At 42.2% G+C, this 21,929-nt stretch overlaps 1 protein-coding gene across 2 annotated transcripts in view; it reads right to left on the bottom strand.

Annotated features, from left to right (window-relative positions):
- HECTD4 (HECT domain E3 ubiquitin protein ligase 4) overlaps window positions 1-21,929 on the bottom strand; it is a 144,232-nt gene that overhangs the window by 5,889 nt on the left and 116,414 nt on the right. For both annotated transcript variants that reach the window (XM_066603229.1, XM_066603230.1), the window contains exons 56-72: window positions 21,748-21,929; window positions 19,918-20,123; window positions 19,579-19,709; window positions 19,164-19,369; window positions 17,972-18,151; window positions 16,119-17,398; window positions 15,522-15,729; window positions 14,884-15,107; window positions 12,098-12,249; window positions 10,377-10,480; window positions 10,169-10,292; window positions 8,429-8,619; window positions 6,229-6,375; window positions 5,651-5,770; window positions 4,246-4,401; window positions 3,453-3,556; window positions 2,625-2,846 (exon numbers count right to left, since the gene is read on the bottom strand). In XM_066603229.1, coding sequence (XP_066459326.1) covers window positions 2,625-2,846; window positions 3,453-3,556; window positions 4,246-4,401; window positions 5,651-5,770; window positions 6,229-6,375; window positions 8,429-8,619; window positions 10,169-10,292; window positions 10,377-10,480; window positions 12,098-12,249; window positions 14,884-15,107; window positions 15,522-15,729; window positions 16,119-17,398; window positions 17,972-18,151; window positions 19,164-19,369; window positions 19,579-19,709; window positions 19,918-20,123; window positions 21,748-21,929 — 3,937 coding nt within the window. The remainder of the gene's footprint in view (window positions 1-2,624; window positions 2,847-3,452; window positions 3,557-4,245; window positions 4,402-5,650; window positions 5,771-6,228; window positions 6,376-8,428; window positions 8,620-10,168; window positions 10,293-10,376; window positions 10,481-12,097; window positions 12,250-14,883; window positions 15,108-15,521; window positions 15,730-16,118; window positions 17,399-17,971; window positions 18,152-19,163; window positions 19,370-19,578; window positions 19,710-19,917; window positions 20,124-21,747) is intronic.

Raw genomic sequence — 21,929 nt, 5'->3', positions numbered from 1 at the left:
AGGAGGTCCTCCATGCAGCACCTTTTATTATCATCTAACAAACAGCCAAGCAGGCATGTTTTGGGCCTCTTTTTGATCGCTCTCCCTGGAAGGGAGCGGCTTTGGTGGCCCCCTCTTTCATCTGATGGGTGCCTCAGTTAGGATCTTTTCCTATTCTCCCTCTCTGGTGCTCACCAAGATATGCTGATCTTCTGTTTTTCCCCCTTTTCTTCCATCTAGATGTAGTTGTCCTTCAGATCCGAAACATTCTTTTTTCACCGGTGTGATTCTTCTTTCATCAGCTGCATGGCATCCGGGGCTACAATTGCTCAACGGATCAGGATAGCCACTACAAGGGTAAAATGCTTTTTTTTTTTAACTCGCAACACATTGCGTTAGAGCTCTGTAGGCCTCTTGAATGATCTACCTTGGGTCTCTGCTCAAAAGTGTAAGAGCACATATTTGTATTCTGTACCTATCTCTCATTCTACATGAGGTATAATGTTGCAAGCGCTGTTGCATTCTCTGCGCAAACTCAGTAGACTGTTTACTGAAAAGGAAGACTAACAAAGTCATGTATTTTAATATAGAAGAAATAGACGTCTGCAGCACTCCTCAAAACCCAGTGTAGGTTTGGACAAGAAAATGCATAGCCACCTGTTTGAGATCCTGATCCGGATAGGGATCCGCAAAGATCAATGCACAAAGAGAGATGATGACAGCATACACGGTGCTTCATTCAAAAACTTCCTTTATTCCTCCCAGTGGTTGCAGGTAGAAGAAATACAACGTTTCGACACTTGGTCTTTTTCAAGTGTCATGTATTTTGTCACATTAAAATTGGAGTGCTTTTGATCACACCATATCTCTGTGTGAGATATTAATGCCTCCCCATAGAGCTCTTGACTGTATGCAGAATAATCCTGGAGTGATGACTGGTCTTAAGGCCCATTTACATGCATAGATGATTGCTCAAAATTAGTTCAAAAGATAGGCAGAATGAGCGATCATTTTGCATATGCTGCTAATAGGCACTAAAGCCTATTAGCAGCTTATTACCTTCATTTGCATGTAAATTAGCCTCCAAAGCTGTATGCAGAGAACAGCAGGTGGTCTGTTCTTTGTATACAGTTCCTTTGTTTTGCTGCTGGGCTGCAAGCTGAATAAAATGTAAACAGCGCTCCTCGTGGAGAACACAGCATGCGGTCCCTGCTATCAGCTCTACGGCTGAATGATGGATTTTATGCTCACCTAAAAATAATCGTTCAGCCGAAGAGTGAAAGATGGGAGCATTTACACACAACGATTATCGCTCAAACGATGGCTTTTGAGCGATAATCGTTGCGTGTAAATGGGGCTTTAGTGGGTAGTAATTTATCCATTTTGACAGCACTTAACACTCTCCAATACTTCTTTCAGTTGTAAGTTCTGCATACAATACTGAACAATTGGGTTTTCCCTCCACCCAGAATGGTTTTAGATCGCCCCACAGACTTTTTTGTCCGCCAATGACACAAGAGAAAAGAATAGAATTTTTTATAACCCATAAAATCTTTTTATTGCTGAGCTCTTAGGGGGCTACAGCTCCCACCCAGGTATCTTTCTTTTTTGGGATTCTACTGGTTTGGCTTCTACTTTTTCTTGATTCTAAGCCATCAACATTTTTGTTCTAGTTTTTCCTGTTCATCTTATGTTGGTTCCTTCTACTTGCAGCTGCAAACGGATTAGCTTTGTGTCTGTAGGAGGAGTATAGCCCGAGTAAGAGGAGCTAACATTTTTTTTCTTAGTGTCCCTCTTCTAGTGATAGCAGATAGTGTATCATGGTCTTCTGTATTCCCCAATGAACTCAGCAAGAAAAACAAGATATTACAGGTAACAAAAAAATTATATTGTTTTTATAGTGAATGAACGTTCTTTTTTAATAAAACAGAAATTGCATAAAAGCACATCCATCCTCTTTAGGACTCTGTGCTAGCCATATAGGAAAGGACCCAAACTATTGTTACAGTGCTGGAAGCAAACAATTCTTCAAAACATCATGGTGTGCTGCAGCACTAAGGTATTGCCTTTAGTAGAACCATGGGGCCAGCCAATACTTTTGACAAAAATGCATAACTTCGGACAGGAAGTCTCTGACATCTGCCTAACTCAAAGGAGTATATAGAAAAATCAACACAGCATCAAATAGATAGAGGATTAATAATCTAAAAGTATACCCACTGGGTATGTGGCACCAGTAGATGCCACACTGCATGCAAAAGCTTCAAATAATTGCACAGAACTGCAAACAACGGCATAAAACTCCCTATTAGGGCCAGCAATATGATAACTGAGCAGCCACATCCCAAATGGATCAGCACACCATTCAATGGCAGCTCAACGCATTTCAGTGACTGGTGACCATAATCTCCTTTCTCAAGAGTATATCCAACACAGTGCAGCACTACAACCCTACCCCAAAGACGTGCTATTGATAACTACAGGAAATAGGTTTGCTCTATAGTGCAATACTTGTACTTTGCAATGTTAAAATCCACCCTCAAGGGGTGTATATGTTATTTAATATAGGTGTAAGATACATAAATACAGGATTAGAGCAAAAGGAGGAGATAGGTAAGTCAAAACAAAAAAACTGGAATATTTACATTTTCAAACTTTTTGATGTAGTTGTGGGTTAGAATATCAGCTTCGTAAAGATCAGTTTCAGGATCCATTGGTTCCCCTACAAGCATCTTCCAAAAGCAAGGCAAGAGATCCAGTGGAAGGGGCACATCCGCTCGGATAGCTATACCCAGGAGCTGACCAAAGAAATGGAGCAACTGCTCCTCTGCATAGGTTATAGGGCTGGGAGTGAGAAGGTATTTTCCCTGTAAAAGAAAAGGATTAAAACCAGTAAAGGTAATGGTCATAATACGTGATCAAGAGCAGTTCTGTCAGTGAGGACATGTCTGTCTGTTTTCTTTTAGGTAAGACTCTATGCCAAATTTGTAGGCTCATTCTCGCCTCTCCTATAAATGCAGATCTTTTCATCTAGAGTGTTATGTGGCCCCACTCTGAGCAGCATTATACCAGACTGAAAGTCGATGCAGTTACCCCATTCCCACATTAACAGACAGGAACTATCAAAGGGGTTTCCCATTACTTAAAATTGCTCCACAGCCACTCTGTCCTTCTTGGCTTCTGCTGACCAGAGCATGTGACTGCTGCAACCAATCACTGACCGCAGCAGTGACCTAGTATAGCCAGTGATTGGCTGCAGCAGTCACATGTCCTGGTCAGCACCGGCCAGGAAGTACAGAGTGCCTGTGGAGCAATTTTAAGTAATGGGAAACCCCTTTAGGAAAACCAAGTCAAGCTCTCACTGCCAGACGAAGGAATTAGAGCTTGCAAGTTACAAAAAGAACACACTGTTCTTCATGAGCTCAGCTTTCCCTGTATATAGTAACTAAAAAGGCATTTTGCTGACTTCTCACCTTATTCTTATTAACAGCAGAGCTGGGACACAGCAGCAAGAGGGACAAGGAGGAGCTCTGGAGTTCTTTACACACCTGCCAGAGGAAATGCCGGAACGACCCACCTAAGAACAATGTCCAGCATTATTTACTACTTTTCTGGTTTTATATATATTATAAATACATTTTTGTAATCATTATGATATTTAAGGATGACGCAATGAATGCTTATTACTATCATTTACACTGTGATAGTAAGAAAAAAAATATCAAAATGAGACCCAAGAAAAGGGAACCTGTCACCAGGTATGAAAGCAAGTTTTGGTTCTCATACAGCAGGCTCTCTCAATTCTGTGGAGGTATTTCTTATGCTTATCCGACTCCCTAATCCAGCGCTGTCGCCTCGGAAAGTCAGCCGGGCTATTGGCTAAGCGAATAAACTCCCATTGATTGCTATGGGAGTGCACGTGCACAGTGTGCAGCCAGTGCTGACTTTTGGGGGTGACAGCGCTGGATTGGTGAGCTGGGAAAGCTATAGGAAGAAATACCTCCCCGGACTCCAGGGAACCTGCCGTATGATCATCATAACTTAGTTTATGGTGCTCACACCTGGTGATCGGTGTTCTTTAAGAACCACTAAACAATGGCCAGAAGGTTTCATAGTGATCTCTTCAGTGATGTTAGGGCCCACAAAGCACCGTGTTTGCAGTTTCAAGCACAACCTTTCCTTTGTAAAGTTACAATAATGTGATGACTGGGAAGAGAGGAGATCCTGTTCATGTGACCACAATCAGAAAGGCCCCGTGTCACTCACTTGTTCCATGCACCTCCTCCCCAGTGAAGCGAATATTGAAGGCAAAGGTTGGATCACCTCCACTAGCTAATTTGACACATAGCTGTGAGGATGGTATACATGCCAATTGTCGAGCTGCTTGGCAGAAGTAAGAGTTCTCTGAACCCCGAATTTCACCTATGGGAGAAGCAATCACATTTCAGAGGTACAAAAGTATATAGGCAATAGAAAACTCATTGTGAGATGGAAGCAAAGACCAATAATGTTACGATTAAATGTCGTATCCTGGCACTTCTTTATTTTAGTTTTTAGTAGTCATTGCAGCACACAGCGACACAAGACATACTCCATTTAGTAGCAGTGAGCATTCAGATTAGGTGTCCCAAATGTTCAACATTTACTAGGACAGTCCAATTTTAGGGATTTGAAAAACTATCTTCTGGATCAGGACATACAATGCAAGCTAACATAATACTGTTTCCTCAAACTCTGAGAGTTGGAACACGGATGTTTAACAGACAAGCATCCAAAAGTGGAGTTAGAACAGTATGGAACTAAGGCGGTGTAATTAAAGAGCCACTCTAGTGGTTTCATTTATTCATGAATTAGGCTCCCCCTCCAGTATATTTAAGTCAGTAAGTTGGTTGATTCTTTCTGTCAAACTCCTGGCTTCTTTTTCCTTAGATGGTTGTGTGATGTCAGTTCTGACCAGCACAGATCTGCTTGGGGTTATGATGTCTGAAACTAGTCGATTTCACAGTCTGAGTGATGCTGTTACATGAATCCTACCACATAATCTGTCTAGAAGGGAACACGGAGTCTCCTACCACAGTTACTGATGATGATCACGCAACTCCTGTCACACAGTAATAATATAGGAGATCACAGCTCATCCTCCTCACCGTATGCTTATGGTCTGTGGCTTATTTAACAGAATATAAAAGGTAATGATAATTAAACAATCCCCTTGGAAGGCAAAGGGGTATAGCTTCAGCCAATGCTGTGCTGATGCATCATGGGACTAGTGTGGAACTGAAAGTTAAAAAAATCTCACTCTCAAGATGGTGCTCGATAAGCATCAGACAGGAGGCTGCACTGCATGGAAGTGGCTGCAATAAACAGAGGAGACCTCCAGAGTGTGACAGGACATCAGGTGAGGGGCAGGGATGGAAAAATGTGTTTTTATCAGGGTGGCCCTTTAAAAGCACTTATTGTTAAAAAGAAGCTAATGAGTTACATGAAGATGAACTGTGTTTTGTGAAGATTATACCATAAGCCCAGTGGTTAATTCCCTGACACTGAAGCCTTCTACATACATAAATGTTATCGTTGTGTACTTGACAAGTCATTGCATTACTATATACTCAAGGAGCCTTAAACAATATTTGTACTCCATAAATAAGAAATTAACATGTCATTTCTTTACCTCCCACAATTTCCAGTGGATCAAGGCTGATCTCCGGTGCTGCATGGTCAGCGGTTCTCTGCACCGTGGCATTTAACACCCGATTCATCACCGTTACTTTTGTATCATAGAAGATCAGTCCTATTTGCGGAATAGACAAAGCGATCAGTACATACTACCCCTTTAATACCATTAATAACTTTATTGCTGGCGCAGTAATCAAAGTAGCATAAAGGAATTAAAATGACAGATCTGTCCTACATAATCTGTTTAATAGGATTTTAATTCAGTTAGTGAACGTGCTTATTAAATAACCCACAGTGTGGCATCAGCCACAGACAATGCAGGCTCCTCCAGAAATTTATCATCTTCTTACAGAAAAACAACCATAAAATAGTCACTTTTAAGTCATTTAGCCTCAAAACTAGGTTAAGAGGCAATCCGGTTTAATACAATGCACACAAGTAAAAAAGATCCGTGTATCTCGATCCGAGCCCTTTAGAAGTATAGGCCATAGTACAATGGCTTCCCACAGAGCGAGATGCAAGTGATGAGCACTTCAAATTACAACTCCGTACGGGAACATTTTCCCGCCTTACCTTTTGCTTGTTGTAGCAAGGCCGCGATGCTGTGCATATACATGTCTGTTTGCCGTAATTCCACAAGAGGTAGGAAGAAGGTTTCTAAAGTAGTGTTCAGCGACTGAAGAAGGGCAAACCGTAGGCGAAGACTTTCAATGGGAACATCTGAGCGATACAAGAAAGTTACAAATTTAGATGATATGCATTTACCATAATATCATTTATTATTTGTATCTAGTAATCCCTGGTATTCCCACCTAAAACCTTAACAGGATAGGCCATAAATATCTGACGTTAAATGCAGGTTCCATCTCTTCTGCCAAAGTCGTATGTACCCCAGAACTGCACAAAAAGACCCTACAGCTCGCCCCACAAAAAGAACAAGTCCTTCCAAGGCCCCATCAGTGCAAAAATAAAGTAAAAATTAGGGTGTCAGAATGTGGTGAAAGAAAGAAATTAAAAAAGTATTTTATTTTTTCAAGCTAGTACAACAAAAAAAAAACAAACTACATCTATCTCAGTAATCTTACTGACCTGCCAAGCAAAGGTCCCCCCCCTCGCCATCCAGAGACAGCACAACTGTGTATTTTCCACTTTACCCCACTTAGAAACCCTATGTTTACAATACGTTATATGGTAACAGAGCAGGAAAAGGACTTGGGTATTATGGTTACAAGTAAGCTGAGCAGTAGAGATGAGCGAGCGTACTCGCTAAGGCAAACTACTCGAGCGAGCAGTACCTTATGCAAGTACCTGCCCGCTTGTCTCTAAAGATTCAGGTGCCGGCAGGGAAGAGCGGTGAGTTGCGGGAGTGAGCAGGGGGGAGCGGGGGGGGGGGGGGGAGAGAGTGAGAGAGAGAGAGATCTCCCCCGCCGGCACCCAAATCTTTAGAGACGAGCGGGCAGGTACTCGTATAAGGCACTACTCGCTCGAGTACTTTGCCTTAGCGAGTACGCTCGCTCATCTCTACTGAGCAGCAGTACTCAATGTCAATCAGCAAAGAAGATTTCAGAGTGTATAAAAAGAGAAATAAAAACCCATGATGGAAACCCCAACATAACACTACAGCGGACATGGGGACATTCCAAACATCAATATAGGAAAGTGTTCTTTGCAGTTTAAGGTGCATTTAGACACAAAGATGATCGCTCAAAAGATGGCTTTTGAGCGATTATTTTGCATAAAAAATCTTTACCTTGTACTAATGCCTATTAGTACCAATTAGTAGCGTGTGAGCTGCCAGGAGCTGTATTTAGAGAACAGACCACCCGCTGTTCTCTGAATACATTCCCCTTGTTCTGCCATGGGGCTGACAGCTGAGACAATGTAATCAGCTGTAATCAGCGCTCCCTGGGCAGAATCTTATCAGCTGTTCTGCGGAACGATGGATTTCATGCCGAACTGAGATCTATCATTCGGCAGAAAAGTTAAAGATGGGCACATTTACATGCAACGTTATTGCTCAAAAGATAGTTTTTCAGCGAATTTTGAGCGATAATCGTTGTGTCTAAATGGGTCTTTACAGTAGTCCAATTAAGCAATGCCCTACCCCAAAAGGTAGTAATGATATAGACAATGGCAGCATTTAGAAAGGGTTAGATACTTATTTTTAAAAAAAAATGGCATTGAGGGTTAGATCTACATTGCTGAATGATATATAATGGATACAAGAATGGTTGAATTTCATGGACATTTTAAATCTATATCACTAGCACTATGGATTCAATAGAGTTGTCCATATAGCCCTTTCCATTGAAGTCTATGAAATTTATAGAAAAATCTGTGTTAACTTCAATAGAGATCTGGGATAAGAAAGAAATAACTAGAGATGAGCGAGCATACTCACTAAGGACAATTACTCGATCGAGCATTGTCCTTAGCGAGTATCTCCCTGCTCTGAAGAAAAGGTTCGGCTGCCGGCGCGGGTGAGAGGTGAGTTGCGGCAGTGAGCAGCGGGGAGGAGAGAGGGAGAGATCTCCCCTACGTTCCTCCCCGCTCTCCCCCGCCGCCGGCAGCAGAATCTTTTCTTCCGAGCGGGCAGGTACTCGCTAAGGGCAATGCTCGATCGAGTAATTGCCCTTAGCGAGTATGCTGGCTCATCTCTAGAAATAACCCTTTAACACCCGACCTGTGTCTGTACACAGGCAAAAAGGTCTTAAACTATCTAGGAAGCATGCATCATCATGTGCCTAACATATCCAAGTAAGAAGCCACCTACTCAGTAGACAAGACACTCTGGGATCAGCAGTATCACACATATCCAGATAGACCTCATGAGGGTGGAGCCGGGCGGGTGTTATTGCAAGGTGACGGCAAAGCCGGTTGATATATTGAACCAGAGCCACATCCATTTCAAGTGTCCATTTTCTACTGGATTTCTGCGCATGTCGTGTATCAATGCAGGCACACCTATAGAAAGAAACTGATGACTCTCAACAGACATGATAAGGCTGTATAGCCAGTGAAATACAGCGAAAAAGGAAAACACGATATTTAAAATACAATTAGAAATAATTTAAGGTTAAGGCTGGGGCTACATGAACACTTTTTGTAGCGCAACTTTCCAATTTTATCTTTTAACCCTTTCCAATCCAATTTTGAATTCAGGGTTTCCTAAAAGGCCTTCTCTTTTTGCTGTTATACAACGATGCCATCTGCTGGCTAAAGCCAGTGTGTGCGCCAGAGAGGCTCCGTCAGCGGAGTGGCTGGCAAAAGACAGTAAGAATACCCTGCGGGATGTATTCTGACATTAGAGATGTACAAGCTTCAATCAGAATGTAGGAAGGCGTCAGACAGTGGATTGGAAAGGGTTATACTATAGCTGCAGGATACAACTGTGGGGTTTCACAGTTGCAGGACGAACACCTCGATGAAAAAATGGATATGTCACAGTAGGGTTCAGTTAAGTCTCTAAAACATAGCTTTTATTGAAAAACTAAATAAAAAGGAGTTTGTAACACAAAGTCCTAAACTCTAGACACAAATACACAAATAAATAAAAAACTGCACCCCTATGTCAAATGAGGGGAAAGCAGTATATACGTTGCCTAGGAACCGATATTTTCTCCCAACGGAATTAAAGTTTCTATTTTTGTTCTCCGTGGTATATATCCTAGAGCTAGTTGGATAGGCTCATTTAAGAATGGTGTTCCAGCTTGTATAGACAGCTATAGATATTCAATAGATGGGGGACTTGTATCCGCTTTGTAGAGCACGTGCGTTATTCCTCCCAAATAGAGAAAAATGCATAGACTGTCAAACAATGCCGTAGGTGAGAGAATATTCACGCTACTTTGGCTAGTTTCAGAAAAATCCGATATAAAGCTGATATCAGAATGCTGTAGCTTGCCAACGTTTTTTGCGAGTTGTAGCCACCAAAACAAAAGTTATAATGCAGTACACCAAACTGCCAGCTCAATTATTTTGTAGGTTCAAAAAAATCAGTGGTTCAACGCGTTTCCGCTACCTGTTACGTAGCCTCATCAGGAACCATAAGAGAGTTTTTACAAACAAATCAGCTTCCAGCTAAACGGTTAATCCCCAAATTGGGATATTATAACCTTTTAGGAGGAGGGAGGTAGATAATCCTATCACTAGGTAGATCAAGGTAAATGAACCCAGTTTCCCCCCAGGAAAAATAGCTTCCAGCTAAACGGTTAGTCCCCAGATTGAGAAATCATAACCTTTAGAGAGAGGGAGGTAGACAATTCTATCACTAGGTAGTTCAAGATAAATACACCCAGTTTCCCCCCAAAGATAGCAGGAACAAAAACAAAAAAAGGCAGCAGCACCAGTCTCTGTGGTAGACTGGCGGCTATCATGATACAGGATACAACTGTGTGCGCCCCTGTGAACTGCAGCGGTCACTGGATAGTTAAAATTGAAAAGTTACACTTAAAGAGGGGAAAAAAAAAAAGTCTCCTTGCAGCCCTGATGGTCAGTGGGCACTGGTTCATACCGTTCATAGTGGAGGTCATATCCGCAGGACAGAATTGCCCTCCAGATGCTTCTAATATCTTGCTTAGCTTTGTCAACCACAAATTTCTGGAATCCATCTAGAGTTAGAAACTTCTCCTCTGCAACTGGACAATGGCAGAAAGACAGATGGGTTACATGACCAACACAACATGGCGTATGCACGGGCACACCGACAATAAGGGACCTACTTTCTTGCTTCTTTGTCGGAGATTTGTCAAGGTCCTTTTCGTCCGGCCGACTCTTGTCAGGAGATTTTGGTTTCACAATTGGCTTCTTTTCACTTAGGGCAGTTCTGTAAAAGGGATTTATTATTTACTTTTCTTAATTTGACGCCATGTGACGTTACATACAATTGGATAAAAAGGGAAAAGTATTCTCGAGCTGGCACCATGCTATTGTTGCTTTACATTGTTAAATTGAAGCCAGTAGTTTGGAGTGGTTATCGAATTGTCAACTACCGATGGCCTATCCTATGTCAACTATCCTTGGGATTGGCCATCAACAGTAGATGCCAGAGGGGTCCCCCACTCAAGACCCATGCTGATTAGGTGTTTGCCAGCTCAATACACTCATGAACTGAGATGATTTCTGTGATATTTTTTTTAATGGACCTTTACATATGTACGTACGATACCAGCTTTTAGATGCAATGACCGAGAAGTTTTTTTTTTTACTTTTAATTTTTTTATTTTTATAGTAAACTAAAAAAATCTTTTTTTTTAATCTTATTTTTTTTATTCACCCCAATATGGAATTAGTACCTGAAATTGTTTGATTGCTTATATACTATAATAAAAATCGCAGAAGGGCGTGCTGTATCATACAAAAGAACATAACATTTATTAATTGTAATAAAAAAAACCTATTTGCACCCTAATCCGCCCCAAGCACTAACCTGTATATAGAACCAAGTATAAATATATACCGTGTGTTGTACTCACATAGGTAGATATGGACCAAACCCCAGAAGCTCCCATTTTGAGTCTGCAGTATATCAATGTGTCAATCAATGTAGCTCACACTCAACATCAACAGGCATCCCAGAATAGGTCCATCCATCCATCAAGGAGGGATCTCATGCAATATTTGAAGGGACATGAGTTTCTTATGTCTGTCTAGGATATGTTTACCATTACAATATGGAAATTGTACTCATGGTGCGGAGTACTGCTGAGCTGTAGATCTGGTCTACAGTGGGGTCCCATCAGCTTCTGTCATACCACCAGCAATCTTCCAGACAAATTAGCAAGCAGCATACTGCGCTATCTTGCTCAGGATTTTGTGCCATATCTGCTCCACAGGCTCCGAGTGCCGTATGCACAGTACGGGCTTGGTTCTGTTGCCGTATTTACGGTATAAGCTTGGTGAAACATGAATATGCAAGCACGGGGTGTTACTCTAGGGATCAGACCCCCTTCCATGAAACCCCTTCCAGCCTAAGGATTCTATAATGTAATCATTCTTTTCTATCCTACTAACTCCATACAGAATGACTTAGTCTGAAACGTCATACACGCACTTCACATATGGATTCCTTCTTCATTTTTACACATATTAGATTCTCAATAAAGTCTGTGGTGCAGTTTTCTATTTCCTTAAATAATGCAACTGAGACTCTAAGGGTTCCTTCGCAGGAGCATATGAATGGATATGCTCGCGTGAGGATGACGCAATTACGCTGTGAATGGAGCGTGATCACGTGCCGCACATTTTACTGTACACTTTTGCGCAGCTGAGCTGCCTAAATAGTCCCCGGTGTTAGCAAGTAACACTGCGAAATTGTGCAGTTAAAACAAATCTTGGTAGGAACGTTAAAGTGTACAATTATATTTGTGTATACAATCATCTCAAGAGATTTAACATCTCCACTTCAGCTTCCATCAAGCTGAAACCATTAGAGAATACTCACCTAACACTATTTAGGACCGCTTTGTCTTTCGTAGAAGGCTTTCCCACTGGCCTCTTTGTGCTTACAACTTTTACAGGGTGCTGCTCCTTCCCAGTTTTACTATATTTGCTTTTGTCAAACTTTGGTTTCGGAACACCATATTTCCGTAGGATCTTTAAACAGAAAAATTAAAAGTCATTATCGTGAAAACTACAAACAACATATTGGGGCAAAAGTGCGAACCATGTAGAAAGAAAAGAAGGTATAGATGAAGGAGCAAGCAGCTGCCCTGTACACCTGAAGGAGTCAAGAGTCTGAGAGCTGCACCCTATGTAGTGCGCCACCACAGCACAGGATCACTTCTGCTCCGGGAAGAGCGCCATAACCGGGAAAAGTGATTCTGCGCATTCTCACAATATGCTTCAAACATAGTGGAGTGAATCCAAAGCATCACTCCCTAGGATGAAGTACCATAAGGGGGGACAACACAACCCTTACTGTGGTAGAAGGTGGAGATTATATACAGGAGGAAGGAAGGCACACGACACAGGTCCACCTTGTCCTGTAGAATTATAAAAAGTGGGATCAATGGTAGAGAACCGTAAGAGACTAGCAGGATGGAGGGAGCCGGAAAAGAGGGAAACTGGAAAACATGCAAGATCAGATACAGATCCCACGTGAGTAGAAAAACTGAGTGTAGAACTATTTAGAAAGAAGACTATAGATGGGGCTAGAGGCCGGGTTTAGATCCTTCAGCAGACTAGTGGACAAGCCTCTCATCATGACCAGACACCAAGAGGCAAAGAGAGTAAGAGGAGAAAGCCTGGAGATCTGCCTGTCTCTGAGGTCACAAAGTTTGTGGGGTTACCAGAGTATCTGCTCTGACTAAAACAGGATCACAGTCCTGGAGTAAAACCTTGTGAAGTATCCACAAAGCCAAAGGTTGATCTCAGAGATGCCCTATGCTTACAGATCTAGGCAAAGGCAATGGGATGGAAAGCGCACTCTCCAGGGTCCAGTTGTTCCCAACCAAAATAGTCTGTAACATGAATGTCCATCACAAAAATTTGGACTGCAGATAAGACCTAAACATAAGTTGCTTCCTTCGAGAGAGTTGAGGTGTGCATGCCACCCAGGTGCTTAGTAAAGCTTTCAGAGATTTCCAATGGCCATGGTTCAAGTGCTGGAGAAAATGTGAGCCCACAGGATCAGATTGGAACCTATAATGCAACTGATAAAGAGAAATGCTTTCATAATGGCTACTGAGGAGTATAAAGATGACGGACATCGGAGAGTCCAGACCCCAGTCTGGAGAACTGCTTTTGGAGCCTGTGAGGATCACAACCCAACACTTGTAGAAAGAGTTGGGGTTGGGCCATTTGGCCAAAAATTAAAATCTTGATTTATTTCTCTATTCTTGATTTAATCTCAATTTTCTTATTTTTTTGTTTTGGTTGCTAAAAAAGCTAAAAATACCAAGACACCTTTTTTTTTGTTAAATAAGGGAATCACATACACAGCAATTCCTTAATATATACTGATCAGAATTGAATAGGACAATTTTGATAATCAGTACTCATCAGGGATTTGCTGTTCATACACTTTCCTTATATAAAAGATGCGGTACAAACTTTAGTTATATTCACATGAAGGATAGGGTTCCACACCACTAGTTATCCAGCCCCCATGTTCTATACACACACTCCGCAGTCATCCCAGCCCCCCATGTACTATGCAACCACTCCATCATAGTCTCCATATACTGTCCTTTTCCTCCTCATCACAGCTTCCATGTACTTTCCTTCTCCAGTGATCACAGTCCTACGCCCTTGCGTCCTACACACCCCACTGACCCCAGCTGGATTTCGGCCAGGTCAAATGGGGGCATAGCTAATCTCAATTGCACGATTATGATGAAAGTTAGAATCGTGCCTTAGCAAAATGGTGATTAAATTAATTAAAGTCATTAATTGCCCAGCCCTATGTGAAGAGTAGCATGTCTAAACTGAATGGGAAGTACTGAAGGCAGAACACATGAACCTAGTATGATCCAGCGAAGGTGAATGAAAGTGAAGGTAGAGATCCTGAGATTCTTCAGAAATATGCAAAAAAGGAATGGAAGGCACTTCATATGTAGAGCAGTCATAAAATATGTCAGATACACAACTGCCATGCCAACCTTCTAACAAAAAAGGCATTGCCTAGCACCTGTAAAAAGAAATATAAAAGACTGCGACAGTGATCATACAGAATGAATAATCATTCACCAATGTGAAACTTTATGCGTGATGATATGAGTGTAAAGGCCCTTTTACACACAACGAATATCGCTCAAAAGCCATCTTTTAAGTGATAATCACTGCTTGTAAATGCATGCCCATTGTGCACTTAAAATCCGTCATCCCTGATAAGAGGGACCGCACACTGAGTTCTCCGCAGGCAGCACTGAGAACATTCTTTCAGTTGCTGTCCCGCTGGAGAACAATAGCAATGTATTTAGAAAACAGATCACCCAACTGTTCTCTAAATACATGCAAATTAAGCTGGTTACCTACTAATGGGCTGATTAGCCCATTAGTAGCGAATGCAAAAGGATCGCTCAAAACTGTCAGTTTCTTATTATTGAGCGATCATCTGTGTGTTTAAATGGGGCTTAAGGGTTATTCTACAATATTTTACATTCAATACAAAACTGAGCTTTCATTTTTGGTGAGCTACTTTATCATAAGTGTAATACAATGAACAATGGGCTGTATTACTGCAATCAAACGTGTCCGTGTTGTTGTTTTTAGACAAGGAAAGCTCACCTGTGTCAGCTGATCTTCCAAAACTTTTTTTGGCGGACGAACATTTGTGAAAAAGGTGTGGAGCAGATTTCCTGGAGTCTGGGAATTGATTTGCTCTTTACTAAGATAAATATCTGATACTTTAATGTACTTTGTAGGAGTCAAGCTCAACATCTGCTCAGCAAGAATGCAGCTCTTGAATATTTCTGTGAGGACATCTCTGGCCTCTGGAACTATCTTATCCCCTAAAAGAAAAAAACCCCAATTAATACAACACTAGTATTGTCACATGCATATACTAGTATAAAAGACAAGCCATATAGTTTTAAACTTGAAAGGAGGGAGGGGGGGGGACAAAAAAAAAAAATAAATCAAATGATGCAAATATAATGTGTCTCTGCTGCTATTAAACGTATGGTATTTATTGCAACCAAGAAGGCAAGGAGTTGTCTTAAGACTAGCTATCAGTGGGACAATAGTCCGCATGAACTCCATCTAAACCATGGAGAAAATATTGGATGATCAACCCATAAACAGTTCTAAGATTTAGAGTAGTTTAAAATACATTTTAGTTTGGGTGCTTAAAGAAGTTCTTTTCATTAGATAAACCAATATAACATGACGACAGGCAATTGATTTATTGAGCAAGTTCAGCGCACCTTTCAAGGACTTATCAGTGAAATAGTCTCCCAAACCCGGAATTCCTTGAGTATCAAATAAACTCTGATTTACAGTGGACACTGTAAGGATTTCTTCAGTTGACATTTCCATCAGCTCATCTTCACCGTCCAGGCTGGATAAACCAATAAGATCGCTGCTGTTAAACAAACTTGCTCTTATTTTTTCGATTTTGGCTCGAGAACGTACCTGTTAAAGAAAAAAAAAAAGGATATTAAGAGAATGCTACCAGTGCTCTCAACTGTACTATTCATTAAAGGGGTTTTCCAGAGATCTTTGTTTTATATAAACTAGCTCCTCGGCCATAAAAAAAAAAAATTGGGGGAAACCCCTTTAAAATAAAAACTATATAAAACTACGGTTTAGAAAAGGCAACGAAAAAATTTTTGTCCAATTTTTCAGAGACGTCCCATGGTTCCAACATGGTTGACGATTTACTGAAAAGCAGAGTGCAGCATTACCGATGTAGGACTGAGTAGAGTTATAACACTAGGTAACTTCACAACTAAATGGAATTAAAAGTTATCCTCTATGGAACTACCGGATAAAATGAATTTGCCACATGGACAGATAATTACCTCCACAACTGCAAATCCTTTGATGGGCCTGGACATTGAAGGCTGGTTGTCCAGTAAACCTGCAACGTCTGGTAAAGAGGTGGTTTCGACATTATCAAGTTGTTCTACCAGACTTCCTAAGCTGCCCATACTTCCTGTGCTGCAGATGGACAGGTCCAGGCTCTCCTGGCTGGACACCGCATTGGGTTCCAGAAGACCTGGCGGTACAGCAAGCTCCGGCACAAACTGCTCCATGGATGCTTCACTGGTAGCTTGTGAAACTCCCTGAGAACTACACAAGGAAGCCTGACTTGTGGAGGCAGAAGCGCTGACACTAACGGCGGGTGTCACACTGCTGGAACTACTAATATCCATGTTATCAGTTACTTGGACTCCAGGAGTCTTTTCCGCTCCGGTTTTGCATTCAGCTCCTTCAGTTCCCTCTTTGGCTTTTATTGCTTCTGCATCTTGAAGGGGGATGTAGATCTCATCCTTAAAAACACCCCCATGGGCATTGCATGCTTTCCGAATGGCACCTCTGACAACAGACTCTTCTAGGTGAGTTGGAATACCAGAAATAACCAGTAAGCGGCTATGTGCCGTGGGTCCAACAAGTGCCTGGCTGGCATCTGCTATGGCATCATTTGTAACCCCCAGACCTTGTGGATCTTTATTAATTAGATGTCTGAGGATCATGAGCAGAGTTAGGGCCCTGTGGAACCACAGCATATCTTCAGGCTTACTGCCACCCATACTAAGCAAGGCAGGGTCATTCTCAGCACCTCGGGCAGATGTGCGCTTTGCAGATGTCGTTTTTTCACGTTTGATCTTAACTTTCTTCCTCTTTGAAAGCAGGCTTGGACTTTGTGGAGTTTGCCCAGGAGAAGAAGACGATGATGAAGACGAGTCACTGAGATTTGTTGCAGGTGTTGAGGCCATTACAATGACTGCAGAACTCATATTAATGGGAAGAGTAACTTCAGCCACAGACAGGCAAACCTCCATTAATGCATGAAAATAGGTAGAAAACCGTCCATGCTCAGTAACTCCGGACACAGAGCCTCCGCAGGCATTTCCAGAAGCCCAATTTTGGGTCTCCTCATCGTACAATTTACGTAACTCTGTTTGTAGAGCCATAAGCATCGCTAGGCACGGATTTAGCTGAAGAGCTATGGAGGAGGACAAGCCGGCAGGGTTCTTTTTTTGCTCTAGGTGGTGAACCTTTCGAAGCAGTTCAGCTAGCAAGTGGAACAATAACTCCTTTACAACCGCAGCCAAGTCGGTTGCCCACAGTAAATTACCTAAATGAAATTCACAAATTAATTTTTAGTGTTTCCACATGGAATATGTATACCTAAATGTTCATTACAGTAAGGTTAACATACTTCATTATCAAACAGGTTTTACAGATCTCCCTCTTATAAACACATATTCCGCTGAACTGCGCGTCCTCTTTACTGTTTTTTTTACCTGGACAGCGCAGTGCCGTTGTATAGGGAAGGGATACAGAACTAAACCAGTGCTGTAGCCCCTTCATTCTGAGGATTGATAGGGTCCCAGAAGTCTGACCCCAACCAAAAGTGACATGCCATCACTTTATATGTTGGAATACCCTATGCTCACGAAGCTTTATGAAGTTACAATGACACAATTGAGAAAATCCCATGGAATGTTTTACTGGAGGGAGGATATGAGTTAGTGGCACATAATGGCCATGTGTATAACAATTTCTTAAAGTGTAACTTAACTTTTTTCATACTTCTGACATGTCATACTGATCAGTGGATGATCCGGATGCTGAGACCTCCATTAATTGATAAATGTTAAAGAACCATCATTCTGATAGAAAAAAATGTTATATATTATTTTCTTACTCAAGAATTCTACCACTTGCAGGAGGACAGATGGGGGAACGGTATCGAGTTCATCTTCTGACTTCTCATCTAAGTCTTCAAGCTTCCATGTTAGGAGCTGCTCTGTAAAAGCCATGGCAAGTGGAAATTCCAGCGGAAGGGAATGAATTATCAGCACAGCTCCCGGAGCTGGAGACACACCTATAAAATGAATTTCAATTATATATTACAATTGATATATTATATAGCGTACACTAATATATTCTGCAGCAAACAAAGCATTTTGGTACATATAAACCTTAAAGGGCTATCCCCATCTTATAAAGGGGTGACATATAGTTAGGATCTTCCATCCCTTTATGATCAGGCAGGGTAGACTTCTAGGGTACCACCAACCCAGAGAATGAAGGGGCTTCCTATCCTTTTAAGTTTTCCCACCTCCTGAAATTCTGGCCACAAGACTGTGCAGAGAACTACAGCTGGCCCATTCCTTAAATTTCCGAAGGCCTCATGTCCACGGGCGGGTCAGATTCCGCATGCGGGAGCCCTCAGCGGTATCTGACCCTGCCCGTAGCAGAGGACAGTGCTTACCTGTGCGGGTCTTTACTGCGGATGTGTGTGGAAGCGCCGGCCAGCGCGCCGCCACACATGCGCGGTAGAATTTTTAAAAAAAAATCTTCGGTTTTCCCGCGGAATCCGTGGCCTGTCCGCAATTCAATTGCGGACGGGCTGTGAATTGGACGGCTTCCATTGACTTCAATGAAAGCTGTCTGTGCGGGAACCGCAGAAAAACAAAACATGCTGCTATTTGTTTTCCGGACTAAAAGTTCTGCAAAACAAATCTGCATGCTTTAATTAAACTGCGGACGCCCATGTCTACCTATGGGCAGCTTGAATTGCAGACTATGAACATGGCTTCTGCAATTCAAATTTGCCTGTGGACGTTGGGCCTAAATTGGGGATGTGGCCCCTTCATTTTCCGGATGGGTAGGGGTTCCAGAAGTTGGACCTCTGCCAGTTATAAAGGGATGGCATATCCTAGGGAAATACCATCATCTACCAAGAAGAGAATACCTCTCAGCTGATTTGCTCTGATGAAACACTCTGGTAAGATAATGTTGGTACACACGGAAAATTCGGCTTGAATAACACTATTTGAGGAACAAAAATAAATTGATGTCTGCATGAAGGATATTTTAGAGGTGCTATATACCTAATTTGACGTGGATCTTGTCGGTAGGAATGATTGCAGGTGGGTATTGGTTGGTGGTTGGCGGTGGTGTGAGGCCTGTATTGCTGGGGGAGGCATCTCGTGGGTAGCACACGGATTCAATTAAATTCAGCTGTCCATTTCTCTTCACTTTATGACCAAGGCCGTATAGTAGAACTCGAGCCCAGGGGGCTTTATATAAAGAAGAGCTAGAACAAAAAGAAATGCTAGATGTTGGCAATAATACTCATTACAGTCAAATCAGCCCAAGTAAATCAACTTATGTTATTAGTGGGGCTTGTGAACAGAATGCTAATGTGGATCTGTTATTGAAGGCCTAGCCGAAGGAGAAGCAATCAATTGTAAATAACTGGAATACGCCTTTAAAGGGGACAATGCGGCAGTTTGGGTCACTCACTCTTTGCGGAAACCAGACTGACTTTCATGACAAGACACCACGACAAATGCTGCTCCAGGAAAATTAATGTCCATGCTGACTTTGGATTCAGTGACTGGGAATTCTTCTGATGGAAACTGCTCTGGAGCATTCTGGGAAAAAAAACAATTTAAAAAGTTAGAACACAAAGACTATACATTTTTCTTAAGTGCAGCAATACCAAAGTTCACCATGGTAAGCAGGACATTATATGAAATTAGAAACACATTTGTTAATTAAACAAAACAGTCTTATGTTATATGAGAAGCATTGTACGAGGTAAGAACTTTATAAGTGGACTAGGATGATTAGCGCACCGACCTGCAGGAATGAACAGATCTGTTTGGTAAGGTCCAGAAGACTGTCTTCTCCTTGATGTAAGGCTCTAGTGATGGCCACCCCAAGCCATTCTCTAATTGCTTGAGCATTGCCCTGGTAGAAGAGGTCAGTGGTTGAACAGTTCTGAGAATGGATGCAATGTTGCAAGGACTGTGTTATAAGGATAGAGGAGGAGGTAATGGTGCCATCTGTGAAGTAAACAGCATATTTTAAAATCATAAAAAAAGAGGAATTTTTTTTGTTACTCACCGTGAAATCTGTTTCTCGAATTTTTATTTAGGGACGCAGTGAAGACCTGGGGTATAGCTCCTGCCACTAGGAGGCGGACACTAAGCAAAGGAAGAGTTGACTCCTCCTACCAGCCATACCCCTCCTGTAGCCGCTAAGGTAAATCAGTTTGTAAACAAGCAGGAGGAGAGGAAAGAGCCAAAAGACTAACAGAATATGTAACAGAAAAACAACTAAACGAAGACGTGAAGGTAGAATCTCCAAACAGAGAAACAGACGATTTCCCAAGACAATGGGTGGGTAACAAAAAATTCTGTTTTCTCAGCTGTGTCATTGGAGGACACAACAAGGACATTGGGATGTTCCAAAGCAGTCCCAGGAGTGGGCTAAATAAGCTTATGATGAGATCAGGGTACTGCCATCTACAGAATCCTGCGACCAAGAGCAGCATCAGAAGATGCAATAGTATGTATCCTGTAAAACTTTGTGAACATATGAAGCGAAGACCAGGTTAGAGCCTTGTAAATATGGAGTGTTATGGGACACCACCAAGGATGCAACCACCGCGTGTCTGGAGTGAGCAGTCACCTGAAGGAGTGGAGTCCTGCCTTTGGCACGATAGGCCTCCGCAATCGCCAACCTAATCCAGCGGGCACGTTGGTGGACTTGGAGGTTGCCAGACCTCGATGAGAGCCATCAGGGATGAGGAACAAAGAATCCGAGTGGTGGAAGGATTCAGTATGGGAAAGATAGATCCGCAGGATGCGGACAACGTCAAGCTTGTGCAGATGAAGGTCCGTAGGGTGTGAAGGCTCTGAACAAAAGGAGAGCAGCACATTGTCTTTGCTGAAGTGGAAGGACGAGATCACCTTGGGAAGGAAGGATGGAACAGGGCAGAGGACTGCCTTGTCCTGATGAAATAACAGGAAGGGAGATCTGCACTATAACGCAGCAAGCTCAGAGACGCACAAATGGAATTGATGGCTGCCAGGAAGAGTCAAAATCCAATATTTCGCCCTCGGAGCGGGAGCTGTCCCTAGAGGGGATTGCTGAGTGGGATGTTGCACTTGGGGAGGGGGGCCTAGGGGTCTAAGCAAGAAAATCTTCACTGGCGGATCAGAGAAAAGTTAGAGCTTCTCTGTGCCACCTTGCCTTTGGGAGGTAGGGAAGCAGCAGGGAAGTTAGTAGAAACTCTGGTGTCCCTCATCAGTAAAGGGATTCTGTCACCTTGTGAACCAAAAATGTCCAAGAACTCTAGGACCTGATGACCTGCTTACTATGGACACTAGGCTAAAACTGATTTACTATGGACACTAGGCTAAAACTGATTTAGCTGAGTGGCTAAAGAAGCAGTACAGCTGGTCAACTCTTCATTTTCTTAGTGTCAGTCTCCTGGTGGCAGGAACTATACCCAAGGTCTTCACTGTGTCTCCCAATGGCACAGCTGAGAAAATCAAGTGTAATTCTTGCATGACTAGATAGACCGTCAACCCTAATTAATTCAACAAATGGAGGCAGCAGAATCAATATCAAATTATCACATGTTTAGGTAAAATTTTCTATAGAGACAAAGTATATATTTACCAGGAAGGGGAGGAGTGAGAAGTTGATTTGATAGTAGCTGCAGATGCTCCAGTGTGATGTCCCGGATAGCAGGAATATGGAACAATCGAGTAAATGTGTGTGGAGACTTTGGTGCAAAGATATTGAGTAATGCAACACGGCAGTAAAGCCTGGCAAGTGCAGATTCACATCTTAATAGCTCC

The sequence above is a fragment of the Eleutherodactylus coqui genome, chromosome 5 (genome assembly GCF_035609145.1).
Source record: "Eleutherodactylus coqui strain aEleCoq1 chromosome 5, aEleCoq1.hap1, whole genome shotgun sequence".
NCBI lineage: Eukaryota > Metazoa > Chordata > Amphibia > Anura > Eleutherodactylidae > Eleutherodactylus > Eleutherodactylus coqui.
Note: the sequence above shows the minus strand (reverse complement) of the source record. Positions and strands in the feature narration are given on the sequence as shown.